General features: G+C 42.6%; 1 protein-coding gene across 5 annotated transcripts; it reads left to right on the top strand.

The window, feature by feature from the left end:
- The first annotated feature begins 1996 nt into the window (after positions 1-1996).
- Positions 1997-16299, top strand: SLC46A3 (solute carrier family 46 member 3). 5 transcript variants are annotated; one of them, XM_055701148.1, is made up of 6 exons: positions 1997-2924; positions 3609-3821; positions 9070-9943; positions 10361-10444; positions 11830-11986; positions 13702-16299. In XM_055701148.1, exons 2-6 carry the CDS (start codon positions 3630-3632, stop codon positions 13787-13789), a joined length of 1395 nt encoding a protein of 464 aa, XP_055557123.1. In that variant the 5' UTR covers positions 1997-2924; positions 3609-3629; the 3' UTR covers positions 13790-16299. The 5 variants fall into 5 exon arrangements, with proteins under 5 accessions (XP_055557123.1, XP_055557124.1, XP_014141535.1 ...); XM_055701149.1 differs by lacking the exon at positions 1997-2924 and adding an exon at positions 3302-3418; XM_014286060.3 differs by lacking the exon at positions 1997-2924 and having other exon boundaries at positions 3498-3821; positions 11911-11986.
- Positions 16300-16434: the final 135 nt, after the last annotated feature.

Below are 16434 nucleotides of genomic sequence, written 5' to 3'. Positions count from 1 at the left end.
ATGAGTGAATATTAGTGACGTGAACCCTGCACAGGTTTTCTCTGGGTTGGATGATATTAACAGTTTCTCCTTGTCTTTTTTTTACAGAAGAGAGGCACTTCAAAACTGTGTGGTTGATTTGTTGTGCAAATTTTCCTTACCATGTTTTCTTTCACATTTAAAACTTCATTACTACTCTGTTGTCAAGACTTGGCATTCAAGCTTCAGCAATCAACTGTTATAATGAAAACAGTTACATCTAAACCCAGGCATGCTTCTACAGAATTACATAACTTACTCTCTTCTCCTGTCCTCCAGTGGTACTATTTGGAGAACTTTCTTCACGTATCTCTTTGCCGTGCTCATTGGCAAGTCACAGGGTATGCAAGGAGTTCTGCAGAACTCCATTTTGTATAAAATCAACTCTGCAGAAAGTGTGCTTCTCTCTTCCCTCTTTTAGGTTTCTTTTTCTAATTTGTGTTAACCATTGTTGCCAGGATAGCCTCGAAAACATGAGCGGAATATTAGCAGGTACAGTACTTCTTAATGTCACTCTGTAATCCAAAAATTATTTGTAGAGGGCTAAGGTTCTGCATGATCTCAGTAGATTGTTAATGTGAAAAATTACAGTCACTTCAATTTTAACAAGTACTTAACTTCTCATAAGGCAATTAAAATCACATTTCACATGGCAATACTATTTATTAAAGCACTACTGATTTTTTCTGCAAAGAAATGTGACTGTCCAGATCTCCAAAATGGTTTCAACTTCATCTTCATCAAAAGAATTTGCTTTCATGTTTACAATTATTTGTGTGCAAATATATATATAATTAAAAATTGCGCTTTTTTTCAGCAACAAAGTTGTCTGAGAACGCAATCATAGCAATCACTGAATGCCAAGATCTTGCCACATAAGTCATGCATAATTCCTCAAAGTGCAGAAGGCTTGTTTGAAGATTTCTGTTGCTGAAGGTAATATAACATCTTTGCCTTTTGACCAGTGCTGGTAGGATCTCTTAGAAGTCTCCTAATCTTCTGAAGCTAGTTTGCCATGTATTCTGCTATTTGGAAATGCTGGGCTTCAAAGCATGAGCACCACCCAGCTAAGTCTGATCTTAAAAGTTCAATCTGTTGCTTTTAGTTCCCCGTGCAGGGGGGACTGGGATCAATGGAGGGTCAAGTATGTTCCGGTGCACCTGTGGGAGGGGTGTATGTTACCTGTCGGCACTAGAAGCTACTCATGAGCAGGCTTCAAGCTGTTGGGACAAAGATAATCAGGCGCTTAGAGATGCCCAAGCGCATGCTGCAGCCTTGCCTTCAGCATTTGCAACTTTGCTGGAGCCACTTGGCTCTGCAAACCCAAGCCCAGACTTAAAACACTGTTACTGGAGGTAGGAAGGACAGAAACAGAGGACTCCTCCAGAGCACAAAGCCAGGGGTCCGAACTTTGGCACTGGGAAGGCTGTTCTGAAGGGACTGGTAGCTAAAACAAGTTGTACTCTGACACTTGTGCTCATGAGCAACATGCTCTTCCGCGCAGCTGGACCTAGCAAGAAACCTAATCAGGCTCTGGCCAATATCCCTGTGGAGTAACAGAAAGTTCCCACAGGCTTAAAATCCCTTCTTAACCATGTCCAAATGAATGTTAACAGCTCACTGAGTGACCCAAGCAGCCCCTCTCACCTAGCAGCCCATTTGCGTGTCACTGTCACATGATTGTTTTTGCTTTACCTTATGACAAAATACGGTCACAGCATGAATCAGACTTTAGGTCGAGGAGAAGGTCAAGTCTCTACAGTTGATCTCAGGCCAGAGTTGCACTGTTTTTAAATCACTGTCTGTCTGCGTGTCTCTGTGAGCCGGCCTATATGGCAGACCTAACAAGCTCACCATCTGAAGAAGTAAACGATCAGCAAATGATACACTGAGCTTGTTTGTACATCGGGTTGATCATATGCTAAGACACGACAGGCCAGTGTTGCCCCTAGATTTGGGACTGAATGACATGTCACATGCCAGTGAAACAAATTAAAGCTTTATTCAAGAGCCTATGACCCATGTTACAGTTAGTCTAGCTTCAAATCAGTTTATGAAGGAACTGAACACACATGACGTGTCTAAACTGCACTTCTTGTTTTAAGAGAAAAAAATACATCAGGGAACCACTGAAGTTTTGATGAGCTTTTGGCAAATATGCCTTTTTGCCGTATTTGCCATTGAAAAACAGTATTTAAGACTGAGAGGAGGTCCTTTGGGACTCCTAGCAACCACCTCCCCTTGCTGTACACCTGCGAGGAGGCCAGAATCATTACTCGGTGTCTTATGGTGACAGAGCACCAAAGTGAAAGAGAAGCGCAGGGGTGCCGTGGTGTTTGCCCCACCTGAGAGCAGAGAGCAGCCAGCACCCATAACCCGGCGAGCAGCCATCATCAGTGAGTGGGCAGTTTGCACAAGAGAACACACCTTGCAGTTTCACAGCTCCGATGGCATGGCGTTGCTCCCTGTTGTTTATGTACATCAAGGCGGGCAAAGCTCACGCTGAACGGCACGACCCTGTGCATCTGCGCTAGCATCACCTTTCTGGCAGAGCGGCATACGTCGGCAGCCCCAGCCGCCACGCAGGCCACCGCAGTCACCATCAGCCATGTCAGCCGCGGGGAGGATGAGGCCTTACCCCGAGACCAGCCGGTGGCCAACACATGCTGCCCCCCCGCACCCTGACAGCCCAGCGGCAGGGGGAACGGGGCGGCTGTGACAGGGCCGCTAACCGCCCCCCGCTGAGCGCGGCACCCCCGGCAGCTCGGGCCACAGGCACCTCCCGGTCCGCAGCAGGGCCGAGCCCCGCACCGGCACCGGCCCTCCGCGTCGCCGTTAAACGAGGCCAACGGTGCCGCCGATGCCAGCGTCCTTGCGTAACCGGCTCAAACAAACTCTCTGGGCCGGTAAACACGCAGCGACAGCTCGGCGGCGACACCGCGAAAGCGCTGACTTGCCATAATCTCGGGCAGCAGCCCCGCGCGCCCCCGGCACGGCTGCGGGCCCCGCGGAGGACGCGCTGCTCCTCCCCGCGGGGGAGGGCTGCCCCCGGGACCGGCCGCCGGGCAGGCCGCGGCCCCTCGTCCTGCCGAGCCCGCCGCGGCCAGCCGCCACGCCGGGGGCCTCTCCCCGGGGCCCGGCCGCCGGCTCAGGCTCGGCCCGCAGCGCCAGGCCGCGGGCCCGCCCGCCGCAGCGCCCTGCTCGCAGCCCAGAAGCAGCTGAGGGACGGCGGGGCGAGATGGCGGCGCCCGGCTTCGTTCCCCGGGGCGGCCGGGGGGGGCGGCGACGGGCCGGCGGGGGGGGCGGGGGGACGCGCCTGGGTGAGGGACGCGGCTGTCCCCGCCGTCCCGCCTCTCGGTGTCACGCACAGCAGGCACTGCGTGACCTGCGCCGGCGGCCGGTGCGGGGCGGAGGGGAGCGGCGGCGGGGCACGGCTCCCCTCGGCGGGGCACGGCTCCCCTCGGCGGGCAGCGGGCGGGGGCACGGCCGGGCCGGGCGGGCAGGGGCTGCTGGCAGCCGCGGGGGGGGCGCCGGCCGGGTGCCTGCCTTCCGCGCAGTGAGTAAATTGCGTTTCGTTCTCCGCTCCGCAGGGTTAAACCCTCAGCCCAGACATGAGGAAGGTTTTGTGCGTGGAGCCCGTCATTTTCGTCTACATATTTGCGTCTTCCTTGACGAGCCCGCTGGTGCAGCAGTTCATCTACCGGCGGCTGTGGGAGGACGAGTACAACTCCACCTTCGTAAGCGACAGCAATGCCAGTTACTGCGAACAGAATAAAAGTAGCCCGACATACATCAAGGAGAAGGTAAGAGGGGGACAATAACGACAGCTGCAAGTAAAGGTGCTGCCCAGAGCCACTGTCGCGGGGTGACACCCTTTCCCCTAACCTTACCTAACCTTTTGTACAGGGGACAGCGGCACTTCGGTGGCCCCGCTGTCACTGCGCTGTCGCGCTGCTCTGGCGTAGCGTGGTGGGTGCTTGGTAGTGCTTGAAGGACAAAGATCTGGCTCCCAGGAGGATGCCGAGATAAATTCCTGTTTAAGCAGGAGCTGAAAATCACCCTGGAGGGTTGGGCCCAAATTTCCCTTGACATGACATTACAGCGGGGACATTACAGCGAGCAGGGCTGAAGGTTTGTGCCTTCAGTTGTGAAGTGAGGTTTGTGCCTGTGGTTGTGAGCCCCTGGTGGGCTTTGCAGCTTCCAGTGTTCATTGTAACGGTGTAAAGTTGAGCAAACATCCCATAGGAATAAGATGTGGTTTAGAATACACTTGTTTCAGAGAAATTACAAGAATGAGGAATGGGGAGAACTGAAATTAAAAAAATATGTAATTTTGAAACACGAAAAAAAATTAACCGAGCTTTGCACAATCAAATATAACTGATGGTTCGCCATTCAGAGTGCTAGTCAGCCTTGTTGAACTACAAAGGTGTCAAGATGACAGCATCCTATGGTCAATTACGTTTTTAGCACTTTTTCATTGTTGGGCATGCTGGATAGCTGGGCATTGATCGGAACCTCTTTGGTTGCATTTCCAGTGCAGTTTTAATGCTACACTTAAGCAGAGCTGACTATGGGCTCCCAGCAGAATAGATGATCATACTGCATTTTCCTTTCTCCACCCATGTGTTGCATCTCACAGGCTTTCAGTTACAGGTTACGGTTTGGATTTGCTCAGGGCACTTGATTCAACAGAAAGCTCATCTCTTCTTTTGAGTTTGTTGCTTTTTGAGTGGCGGTGTTTTTCTGAGGCAAGTGCACTGCTCTGACACACCCTGTGGCCACAGGATTGCTGTATCTAACATGGGGATGGTGGAGGGAACACATTTCCAGAAGAGCTGCAAGAGAATCATCCTTGGCAACAACAACTGGTAGTTAGATTGGATTAAGTGGAACATGAAACTGCTGTAGAGTCAGAAAAGTAGATGACTTGGACTGTAAATTACACAGAAGGTGGAGTTACAGGAATAGTCAGCTGGTGTTCCGCTACGCTACTGAAAAGGTGGCACTTGAAATTTTTGCTCACATCCCAGATTTGAGTCTCTGATGTGCTGTGTATGCACAAGACTGAACACCTGAGCTTATCTGTCTCATCTGTCATATATATTTATATATACATTGTGTATATGTAAACCCAAAATTTTTTACTGGTATGTGCTTCCATTGAAGATGATCAAAGAAACAGTTTGGGATCTTTAGTGTGGAGTAGGTTCTCTGTCATGTGACAGAAGCTGGTCTTAGAAAAAATGTGAAAGTAAAAAGGTCAATGGAATTGTAGTCCAGCGTGCCTTTTGGGCTGACCCACCAGCTGAGGAAGGTAATGTATGCCACCCATTGGAATTGATTTGGAACTAAAAAACAATTATTGTCTGAGTAATGCTTGTGTGTTACTCCTCCAAAGTGTTTTCTGGAGTATTTTCTCCCTGTTTGGTGCTCTGTGTGGGCATTTTGGTATAAGAAAGGAGCAACTCTTTTAAGAAAACCATACATGGTGCATACAGTTCTAACTGCAGAGCGCATCAAGAAGCTTACATTTCAGAAACATTTCTGGACTTTGCATCTGCTAGAAACCCCCCAGATTAAACCTGATTTTCAAATTGCAATCACCTGTGGTTCAGGACACAAGACTTCATTTTTGCAAAACATTGAAGCAGAGTGTTTAATTTCAGCTGAAGTTTGGGTAGCGTCTCTGGTTGATGTGGTGGTGAATTCACTTATGACAGGGCTTTTGGTATAAGGGTTCCAAAGTGTAATTAACCTGATATTTGAGAACATGAATCCTTCAAGACAGTAGTTAAGTGGCCAACATAACTCCTTTGTTTCCCTTTCCTGCCAAATTTCCATTCCGTCCATTTCAATGATTGCCAGCAAGGCGTGAGCATTTGGACAATTACGCTCTTGTCTGGATGTCTTGCCTGCATTTTGATACCACGCTTGTTACCATAGTACAAGAATGGTAAATGCTCAAAACACGCGTTTGTTTTAGCAGAACCCAGTCTCTGGGCTGAGTAATAGTCTTGTGTATGGGCCAAAGAGTAGATCCAGTAACTCGGGTCGCAAGCCCTTTCTTGATGATATGTGAAATAGGTGTTCTGGGTTTTTCAAGACCAGCCTAACTGACTTAGGTTTACACATTCTGTAAATTTTGCTGTCAGGAGTGTTCCCTAGAGGCCCTGTTTGGCATTACCTTTTAGAACACCTCCCTTAATGGTTAATTTAGTGGAAGTCTTCTTTTCTGAGAATGGAGACACTTTACACTAATCTCACCTATTTCAGAGGAAAATGTAAAAGGAAATTGAAAATAAAAATTAGTTCAAAATGGATAGTCTTTGCAGCCTTTATATTAATTGTTTCTTACAATTTGAAGGAAATTATTCATTTTATAATAAAATTAGTCCAAAGTTTGAATATTTACTTGAATACAAGCTGAAGCATTCCAATCGCTGACTTGGATAATCCTCCCTTTTTTTTTTAAGCTCAGAAAGAGCTGTATTTTTAATCATTAAACATTATTCATCATCCAGTTTATTTATTTTCCAATCTGTGCATTCTCCTTTGCTACTCAGTGATTTTTTCTAATTTTATGAGCCTGTCAGTTTATCACATGCTGTACATTGCTCAGCCTCAGGCACTACACTTCTCTTTTAATTTAATCCTTATATGTGATTTGCTTCTTCGGTCTTTTAATTTTGAAATCTGTAATTTTAAGAACTGTTTCTGTCCACCATGAGCATTTTTTCAAAGTAGAGTGAATTTGCAGGTTAAAAAACCTTTCTCTTAAATCTTCGTAGTTCCATTGATTATTTAGTAGTTAATATGATTATAAAGCAGCTAAGGGTTTGACTTATTATTTTCTGTATTCCTTTGCATTGACTTTATAAAAATATAAAGTAGGCAGTCAAGTGCCTTACACTCTAGATGGAGTTTTCCTGTACGTCTGTCTGTCTTCTTGTCAGTAGACAAGAAGTCATTTATGTCAGCAAGGTTATGGTCATTTGTAGTATCTGGATGTGAGCCATATTCTTTATGTTGCACGACTGCTTCCAAAACAATGAAAGCCAGGTCTTTGCTGTTTTATTCCTTCAGATTTACACTTCATTGTGGTGTGGCAATATTTGTATTGTATGGTTAATGTGGATTGAGATGATATATAATAACATCTGGTTTTATTTCTGATGTATTAGCATTTGTTTGATGCTCATGTCTTTGAACATGATGATCCTAGTAAAGAAGCATTGCCTCCAACTAGATGGAATTTTCTTTGTCAGCAGGGGAGGAGTTAAAGATGAGAATATAATTTTTCATGTCATCTTGTTCAACTTTTCGTGTTTTTGACCCTTCCAGGGTGACAACAGTGCTGGCCGGTGGACAGGGCATCATAAATCCTAGGGTAGTCAGGCACCATAAGGGAAAAGAGTAAAAGACTCCAGGGTGCTGCGGATCTTGAGGGCCTTCCCTGAGGGCCTTCCTTGAGGGCCTCAGGATCAGTTCTGTTTTCCTCTTGCAATAAAACCTGTTATCTTGTAAACAAAGGAAGAGGTTGAACTTGAAACTCACGGTCTTTGCCTGTAAATATAAATAAGCATTCAGCAGCTTTTAAAATTGCCCAGAGTACATTCCTGGAAATTCTAGGGTTTTTTCATCTTTTGGATGCTACTCCATGAGGATTATGTTAGAGGAAACACCTGAAGTGTGGAATATAGATGGCTTGAATACAGGCAGAGAATGGCTTGGGAAGACTTAGACGGCTGTACCTGCTACTGATTGAAGAGTGCAGCCCCTGCCCAAGTCAGTGTGATACCTCAGAAAACTTCAAGAGACCTTTCACAGTGACTTTACTCTCTGCATCTGAAAGTTTACCTTACAGAGTGTAAAGGGTTTGTGCGAATGAAGTTACTGCCTTTCCCCTGCTGCTCTTCTGTCTGATCAGGCGGTTGTCTTTGCAAGGGCTATTGCGGCTGCTGTCTGTCCAGCCTGCATCTGTGCATTAAAAGCAAGATCTGAATTAACTTGCTGAGCATCATTTAGAAGTTGGCTTCATAACAAGATAATTTTTTTAATTAACTTTTCTTCTGTTCTTTTTTCTGCAGCCATTCATGTTCTGTTATTTGATTGTTTTTCAGCTAAATTTGATTTTTATACTTGTGTTAAAAAGAACTTGGAATTTTTCCCCATAATGGGTATTTACAGTTTATTGTCAAAGTGTTAGCTGCTGTTCCTTATGTGAATACCTGCTGTAGCGTGTCTAGAGAGACATCACTGATTGGGACAGTTTCTGAACCCAGAGCTTTGCAGTGTTTTAAAAATTAGTTAATTTATATATCTATGAGTCGGTATAATTTTTAATGCTGTGTTTCACATTGTGGTTGCTGTTGTTATTCTTAGCATTGTATACTGGGATGTCAGAGCAAATGCTGATGCATTTACTTGCACAATGTGCTAGTCAGTGAATTGTTTCTTGTAATCCTCGCAGTAGGATTATTTGGAGGAAAAATATCTGCTGTGAGTAGGGAGCATGGGGCGTTTTCCTCAATCAAAGACTTACTGATTTCTGAAAGATTAAAATAGGCCCCCTGTCTTTCTGTTGTAGCCTGTACTGAAGGAAATACTTACAGTGTAAACACCAGCTCTTGTAAATGCATGTTCAAAGGGATTGTTCTCTTGTCTCCATTGAAACTTCCCTGTTAAGAGTGCTATAAGACTGTATCTTAAGAAGTAAGTTCTGGCTAAAAATGTAACAAGGGATGTTTGAGATATACTGAAGGTACAATCACAAAAGTGGGAATCTTTGAACATGCAATTCCTTTGTGTTAGTGATTACTGTAATATAATGTTTTTATAAACATACAGTAATGTACTGTATTTTGTTACAGCATAATATGTCATATAATCTTACAAAATTATGTGTTATTTTGTATGTATGTTTTATAGTCTATAAACGTGTGCTGAGCTATTCATTATACTGCATGCTAATCATTGTGTGATACTATTATAGACATTTTTTTTCAATGTATTGTAGTGTTTACAATTATTTTTGTTTTCTCTTTGCAGGAAGTTCAAGAAAAAGCCTCTGTTTTTAATATGCAGTTGGACTTAACTGGGGCAGTTCCCAGCCTTATAGTTGCCTTTGTCATTGTAGCTAATGGGGATCGCCAGGGACGCAAGAGGTCTTTAGTTTTACCATCAATGGGAGCTATGATTGCTAATATTTGCCTCACTGTAATATCCTATTTTTCCTTGTCACTTTCTATCCTGTTTGCGGTTGCATTTGTTACTGGACTGTTTGGGAGTATAGCAACTTTCCTTGGGGGAGGCTTTGCTTTTATAGCAGATGTGTGTCATGATGAGAAGCAGAAAACAACGCGAATAGCTGTGGTGGATTTGATTTTTGGAGTTGTATCTGGACTGGCAGGACTGTTATCTGGCTACTTTCTAAGGGGAATAGGCTTTACATGGACATTTGTGACAGCATCTCTGCTTCATGTTGTTAATATTATCTATATTATATTTTTCCTGGAAGATACAGTAGGTGTATCTGAATTGCAGCATGAGGCACCAGCATCCTGTAAAGAACTTTTTAGAGAGACATTTTCTGGAGTGTACATGCTTTTTAAAACTGCCCCTTATAAAAAGCGTATTTTAATAATTGTGTTACTTTTTACATTTATGACATATTTGTTTACTATGTTTGGTGGGAGTTCACTTTTTACACTCTATGAACTGGACGAGCCACTCTGCTGGAATGAAGTGTACATTGGATATGGAGCAGCTGCGTTCACTTCTGTCTCTCTGACCAGTTTTTTAGGAGTTTACTTACTTTCTAAATGTCTCAAAGACATATATATTGTCTTTATTGGGATATTTTCTTACATTGGAGGAATGGTCATGGCTGCCTTTGCCAAAACTACCCTGCTCATGTTTTTAGGTGAGTTGAGAATCAGTTGTTTCATGGTCAACAATATATATGACAATACTGCTGTGTGCAGTTGGTAGATGCTGGATGTACCATATTGAAAGGGTCATAGAGAGGTAAAATACAGAAGGTTGGTCAGGCTGATTTAGGGTTTAATTAAAAGATTAAGCGTGTGGAGAGAGAATGGAATTACTTGCTTATGATATATTTTAGTGCCATACAGGTATATTTGATTTATTAATTTCTCTGTGCTCTATCTAAAAACAGATAATCGTGTCTCCGTGCACTTCTAGTTTGACTTTTCTATTGCCTTTTATTATTTGGGGAACTGAGCATTCAAAAGCATATGACTAATTCATTTGCAATGTATTTGTAAAATCTTGGATTTTTATTACTTCACTGTCTCATGACTGATTCATTGCTTTACAGTAAGAGTGCCATCTTTGCTCTGCTTTATGCCTGTTCCTGTTCTCCGATCCATGCTATCAAAAGTGGTTCTCACTGGTGAACAGGGTGAGTAGAATTTGTTCTTAAACAATGCATTAATACAATATTTCAGAACAGAGATGCAGCAAGATTACCTTTAAACGAACAGATATGTATTGGTATTTTAAGACTGCTTTTCTTTCAAGTTCTGTATAATATGACCCTGTGTCATGATATTAATGGCTTTTAATTCTGAATTTAATATAAACAGTATTGTGTTTAAAAACTATTGCAAGTTTCAACCTTCAAAGGAGATACTGCTCTAAAAATAAAGACCATGGGGAACATGAAGTAGAGGAATGCTCAATTTTTATACCAACGTGATTTCACAAGTGTTTCTACATTCACAAGATTTTGACGTGGCAGAGAAAGATACATTTCTGTTATCAAGTCATTGTCACACTTAATAATTTATAAAGGTAAGCGGTAGGTGGTCAACCTTCAAAGCACTTGAACACAATTGGACTTTGATCCTGAGCTATGTACCCAGCTTCACAGGTGCCTATGGCTACTTAAACATGTCTCAAAAGATGTAATATATTACTTCTCTAAGTCCTTTCCTTATGGAACACAGAAAAAGGCATGTCAGGCCTCAAAATGTGGCTCTAGTATTCCGTATTTTGCTTTTGGGGAGCATACACTTTCTAGAAGTATTCTCCTGAGTTGTTTGGCTTTATTTTCTAAGAAATCTTATCTTTTTACACTAAACCGAAGATATCTTTGTACTTAACTATGCTAACATACACCTCTGTTTTTGCAGTTTCTGGGCATTCTTCAGGGTTTTGGCTACTTCAGTAGTTTGGTGCAGGAATCGCGTTGGCTCTTGCCATAGTTTTCTGCTTACCTGTTGTGATTTTTTTTATGGTACTGTGAATATGAATGCAGCTTTGGAAAATGTGTTCAACATGACACTGATGTGATAGACTGCCACCCCAATGGGTAGTTCAGTGCAAAAAATGTTGTTTCTTTCCTTTCAAAAATGAGGAGATGGTTAAGTGCTGAACCAGCAGTCTTTGTTGGATCACAGCCTTTTCCGTATATAAGCATGAAGATCAGTGAAAGAAGAAACAAGAAAGGGAAGAGTGAAAACTGAGAGGAGAATTGGAATGGTTAGTGAGCATGAACAGTTTGAACTTCATGTGGTATGGTGGCAGAATAGTATCAAAGAAAAATAGTTCCCATCAGCAAAATGGTTTTGTTGTTTTGTTTTTCATTTAAAAACCAAGTCTTTTGTAGGAGTCCCCACAGAATACATTTCCGTAGCAAAGACATACGATACTCAGATGCTTGTTACTTGCGTACTTGCTGAAGTACTGTAAATCTTTCAAAACAAGTATAAAAACTTTAACTATTTGGAAGTGGCTTTTGTTTTGTTTAGTTTTGTTTGTAATTCATCCATTTGTTTTTGGCAGGTGCTGTGTTTGCTTGTATTGCCTGTTTAGAAGTTGTGACCGGCACTGTTTCACTTTCAGTTTTTAATATTCTCTATGCAGCTACGGTTGCATGGTTTTCAGGCTTCAGCTTCCTCCTATCGGCAGGCCTTTGTGTAATTCCGCTGGCTGCCCTATGGTAAGTATGGATCAAGAGGGTGCTTCTGACTGCTTTTGCTGGTAATTTCTGTTTTGATGTGAGTTGAAACTGAACGGTTTAGTGCAGTAGTTCTCAAACTTCAGTGTTTTCTAGTGTGCTCTAGTAGCTCTGGTCTCACACTTTTGCTCTCTTCAGCACCTATCCCCTGCACCTTTGCTGGAGATTTCCCATCATCGGTCCCATTCTGGCCCTGATCCAGCTATCTGCCCTCAGCTCCGTGATGTGAACTTGTCACCTAACTCCCCCAAACTGAAATCTGCCCCGAATGTGCTACTAGTGGGATACACCATACCCCTGACTGCATGTGTGTGCTTTCCCTTGGTTTGGGACCTTTACATCGTCTTTCTTACAGGAGAGCCTTTCACAAAGAACAAAAGTAACAGATCACTTGAAAGGCATGAGTTTAACTTTGCAGTATCGGAGCTCTTCTAATTGGTAATGAGGGTTATAAACATGCCCCAGTGAACTCAGTGGAAAGCTATCTGTTCTGGTCCTTGGTCATGGGTACCTGGTGACCCAGAGCTATTAAAATCCATAAAAGATCTGCACTAACTTTTAAGGCCAATATGAATAAACCTCTAGACATGTTTAAAAATATACCTCTATAGTATTTGCATCTAATGGTATCTAGTGACCATCTAGTAATGCTGACAGCAAAATATCATTATTCATGAGTATTCACAAAAGCAAAGTTCACTTTACCTTATTTCCAGTAGAAAAGATGTCTTTTTAGGATGCTGGAACATAGTTCTGAACGACAGAAGGATCACTTTTCATTAGATAGATTTATATTCAGGAGAGAAAAAGCTACTTTTAAGAGGGTAGTACTCTTGCTGGAGACTTGTATCTCTTTTCCTAATGCTTAGATTTTACCTCAGTCACCTTTCATCTCTACATCAGCTGCATTTTAAGTTTTAAATGGGCAGTGATAACACTGTAGATTTCAAACACTTGACATAATTTCAAGTCTCTGCCTGCCCCACTACAGTGTTTTACACAGTCTATTCAGAGAAGCTGCACTAATAGTAACTTAAGACAAAGGTAGTGGTGGGTCTCAGACCTGAGCAAATTGAAGGGGCCTTGTGTGTGAGTGGAGAATGCTTTTCAGTAAAGTAACAAAAAATGGAGGAATTCAGTTATATTAACAAAGGCCCAGTAAATACTTATGAAGTAGTATTTTTAGTTTCGTTCAGTGCTGTATGGCAGAGAAAATTCATTAAGAAAGCACTCTTTCTGTGCAAAAAGTAACAGATATTTACCATCAGTCCATCCTGCAATCAGGACTGTAGTCCACCATCACCATAAATTTTTGTAAGTTATTTTGCTTTTCCTTCTGTCATCACTGTCTCAGATATCCCACCCTTTGAGTAACGTCTCTTTAAAACCCTTTTTTGAGTGTCCTGCAGTGTTACTGTTTGAGAGCAGAAAGGATAGTTGTTCCAGTCTGTGATAAATCAGGCAAGTAGTTTCATACTTAGCAAACACAGCAGTAATATTGCCTAACTTGCACTGCTACTGCTTTTGTTTACTAAGATACGTCGGCAGCTTTGCGTCAACAGCTTTGTGCCACCAGCTTTGTGCCACACAAGATGGCTGTAACGGAGCTATCGAGTGTGTGTGGTGGTGCTGAATCAGCATGCTATACGGAACTGTCTAGCTCAGCTAAAGATATCTGTCTTATCTGTGTCTTACAGCTGGCTTCTGTGCACAAGCTGGAATGGGGAGGACTTGGCTCTGCTTGTACCTGAAGAAGTGTCCAGCATAGAGAGCACTGATAGTTGAACAAAGGCTCCACCTACCTGGGTTTTCTCATCGGACATGCAGTGGCAGAGACCATTCACTATGTCGTACAGAGACCATAGAGATAACACAACAGTTGCAGATACAATCTCTAAGCGGCCCTGCAGCCGTAAGCACTAAATTGGTAGCACTCTTTTTAGCACCTGAAATAAAGATAGCTCTTAACTATGCAAATAGGCTGGCCATGGAGATTTTAATGCTGCTTTCAGCATGAAGAAAAAAATGAGGTAGGATGAAACTCTCCAATTGCCTTTTTTCAAGTTTGAGAATGTCAGCTGTGGATTGTGATACATCCTGTATCTTTCTAAGTGGGGCAACAGAGATAAGCTTGTCATTAACTCAGAGGGTGAAGCTAGTGGAGGTCATGCCAGCTGAGGATGCAGTCCGCTGTGTACATCTTAAAAGGCCTGCCTTAATGGTAAAGACCCCAAACCTAAAACTGCTAAATAAAAGGTAGTTTTTTCAGAAGGCTCCCAAACTGGAGGCAGTACTTGAACCTGCTGTAAGCAGACTTACTGCTCTGCAGTTACTAGAGAGCGTTTAATGTATGATATGTAGACCCTGTCTGTGACTTAGCTCTTAAAATGGGTTGTCGCACAGAACTGGCATACTTAGAAAATTTCCAGCTTGCCAAGTGTGAAGTTAAGCCGGCAGTTTGCAGAGGCCATACTGCACATTTATTTTTATCATTTTCCATATATTAGGGACTGGATACAGACACCTCTATTTTTTGTCCCACAGTTATTTCTTGTTTTCTAGTTAAGTTGGCTATACTTAGCTTAAATGTTTCTTCTAGTGAAAGGCTGTAATAGCATTTCTTTTCAGTGGATCTTTCATTATTTTTTTAACAACCCTGAAATGAGGTGACCAAATCTGAATCGTGGATCTAATTGTCTTGCAATGAATGCAGCATAATTGATGAGTACCTGAACAGCATTTCTTATCTTCAAAGCACTTTATAAATGCTATTAAGATCCTCCTTCCATAACAGATATTATCCTCTCTGTTAGAGAGAGAGAAATTAAGAGAGGACAATGACTTACGCGGGGCCACGGTGCAAACTGGTGAGACTGCCAAACCTAGGAATCAGTTTCTGCATTGACTCTTCACCTTTTTGCTTGCTATCTTTAAGTAGGAGTTACCCAGAGCATTAGCTTCTGCGAACCGCAGCACAGCAGAAGTGTAAATGTAACACCATGCTAATTCAAGGCGAGTTTGACAGCCAGTACTGTTCTGATTCCTGAAAATACAAGTAGGTTGTATGACTCTCTTCCACCAAAACAGATTAGGTAGAGACATCAAAATAATATGAAGTAGTTGATATTTGCAGGATAATCCATGAAAGCAGCTGTAATGTGGGAACTGACTTCACCTGCACACAGCATAGGATAAAAATGAAGAGACATAGCATATGCTGTATAATGATCGGCTTACAGCCATTAATATCCATCCCATTAACAGAGTACTTCTGCAGAACCTCTCCATCGTACTCCACCGAAAAATATAAGTACCACATCATGATGATACTGTTGTAGATCATTTTTGTTTGAGTGACAGCATTGTTTCCAAGCTATGTATCGTGATCACAGAGAAGTTTGGAAGACAGTTCAAATAAGTTAAAGGGGAGTTTACCCTATCCAGGAGACCACTACCCACCCATCACTGGTGAAAACGGTACCATTTATCCAGGACAGGGGGAAGGAATATTTACACAGCTAACAGCTCTTACACTTCTGTCCTGAACTACCAAGGCTGATATTGGCAATTAAAGATCATTAACTTTTCCTAGCTAGTTTAGATGCTAGCTAGTAACTAAAACTGTTTACCTCGCTTCCACGGAGGTGCCCAAGTCGCTGCCAACTTGCTGGAGAAGCAAGCTGCGTTTTACAATAATCAATGGGTCCAAAACATAGTAAGTACTTGTAGAGAGATTAAGAAAACACTGATGTAAAGGATTTCAGCACAAAGATTACATTGTCTTCCTGGCCTCTTCATTACACAGTTATGTAAGGCTTTATGGAATTAACTATTTCACACAAAAGTGCCTGGAAAAAGTAAAGCAAATGAAGAAGGGGTGTGTGCCTTCACTTCCTCTTCTTCAATGCACACCTCTGCTCGCACTCGGAAGGTAGCAACAAAGCAAGCCAGTTCCGCAGTGGCATTGTGTCAGTCCAAAAATGAGGACAAGCACGTACACTTCAGGAATGGCTTTGTTATGGTTTGATTTTGCTGTACAAAGTGTGTGCTGTTTGCAAAGTATTTCTGGTAGACACAGGATTTAGAACGGGCTGTAAGTTCAGGTCAAAACACACGAAGGGTATGAACTGTGTTTTTTAAGTGCCTAGCACAGTGCAAGCTAATGAAACCAGGCACTAATGAGCTTCAGATTATTAAATCAAAATCTTCCAAGTTTGTAATAGTTGCTCTATTTGTATGTAAGTGCAGATTATTTTGACAGACATTAATAATGAAGTTTGGTTTTTTAAACTCTATGTTGTATTTGTCGTTTTTGCTTTGTTTTTTGACAAACAGCTAATGGGATGACTGGTGGAGGAATGTTTAGGTAGACAGAAACAGCAGCACTGTGGTATGATCTTTTTTGTGTGGTCATAAAACCAACAGCAGTG

Source organism: Falco cherrug, chromosome 2, assembly GCF_023634085.1.
Source record: "Falco cherrug isolate bFalChe1 chromosome 2, bFalChe1.pri, whole genome shotgun sequence".
NCBI classification, from domain to species: Eukaryota; Metazoa; Chordata; class Aves; order Falconiformes; family Falconidae; genus Falco; species Falco cherrug.
This window is presented reverse-complemented; position numbering and strand designations above follow the sequence as displayed.

Bases quoted from the DNA above. Each gene is read 5' to 3' on its own strand.
- SLC46A3 (XM_055701148.1), top strand. From the start codon at position 3,630: ATGAGGAAGGTTTTGTGCGTGGAGCCCGTCATTTTCGTCTACATATTT. The intron at 3,822-9,069 runs GTAAGAGGGGGA...TTCTCTTTGCAG, and splicing joins CGACATACATCAAGGAGAAG to GAAGTTCAAGAAAAAGCCTC. The intron at 11,987-13,701 runs GTAAGTATGGAT...TGTGTCTTACAG, and splicing joins ATTCCGCTGGCTGCCCTATG to CTGGCTTCTGTGCACAAGCT.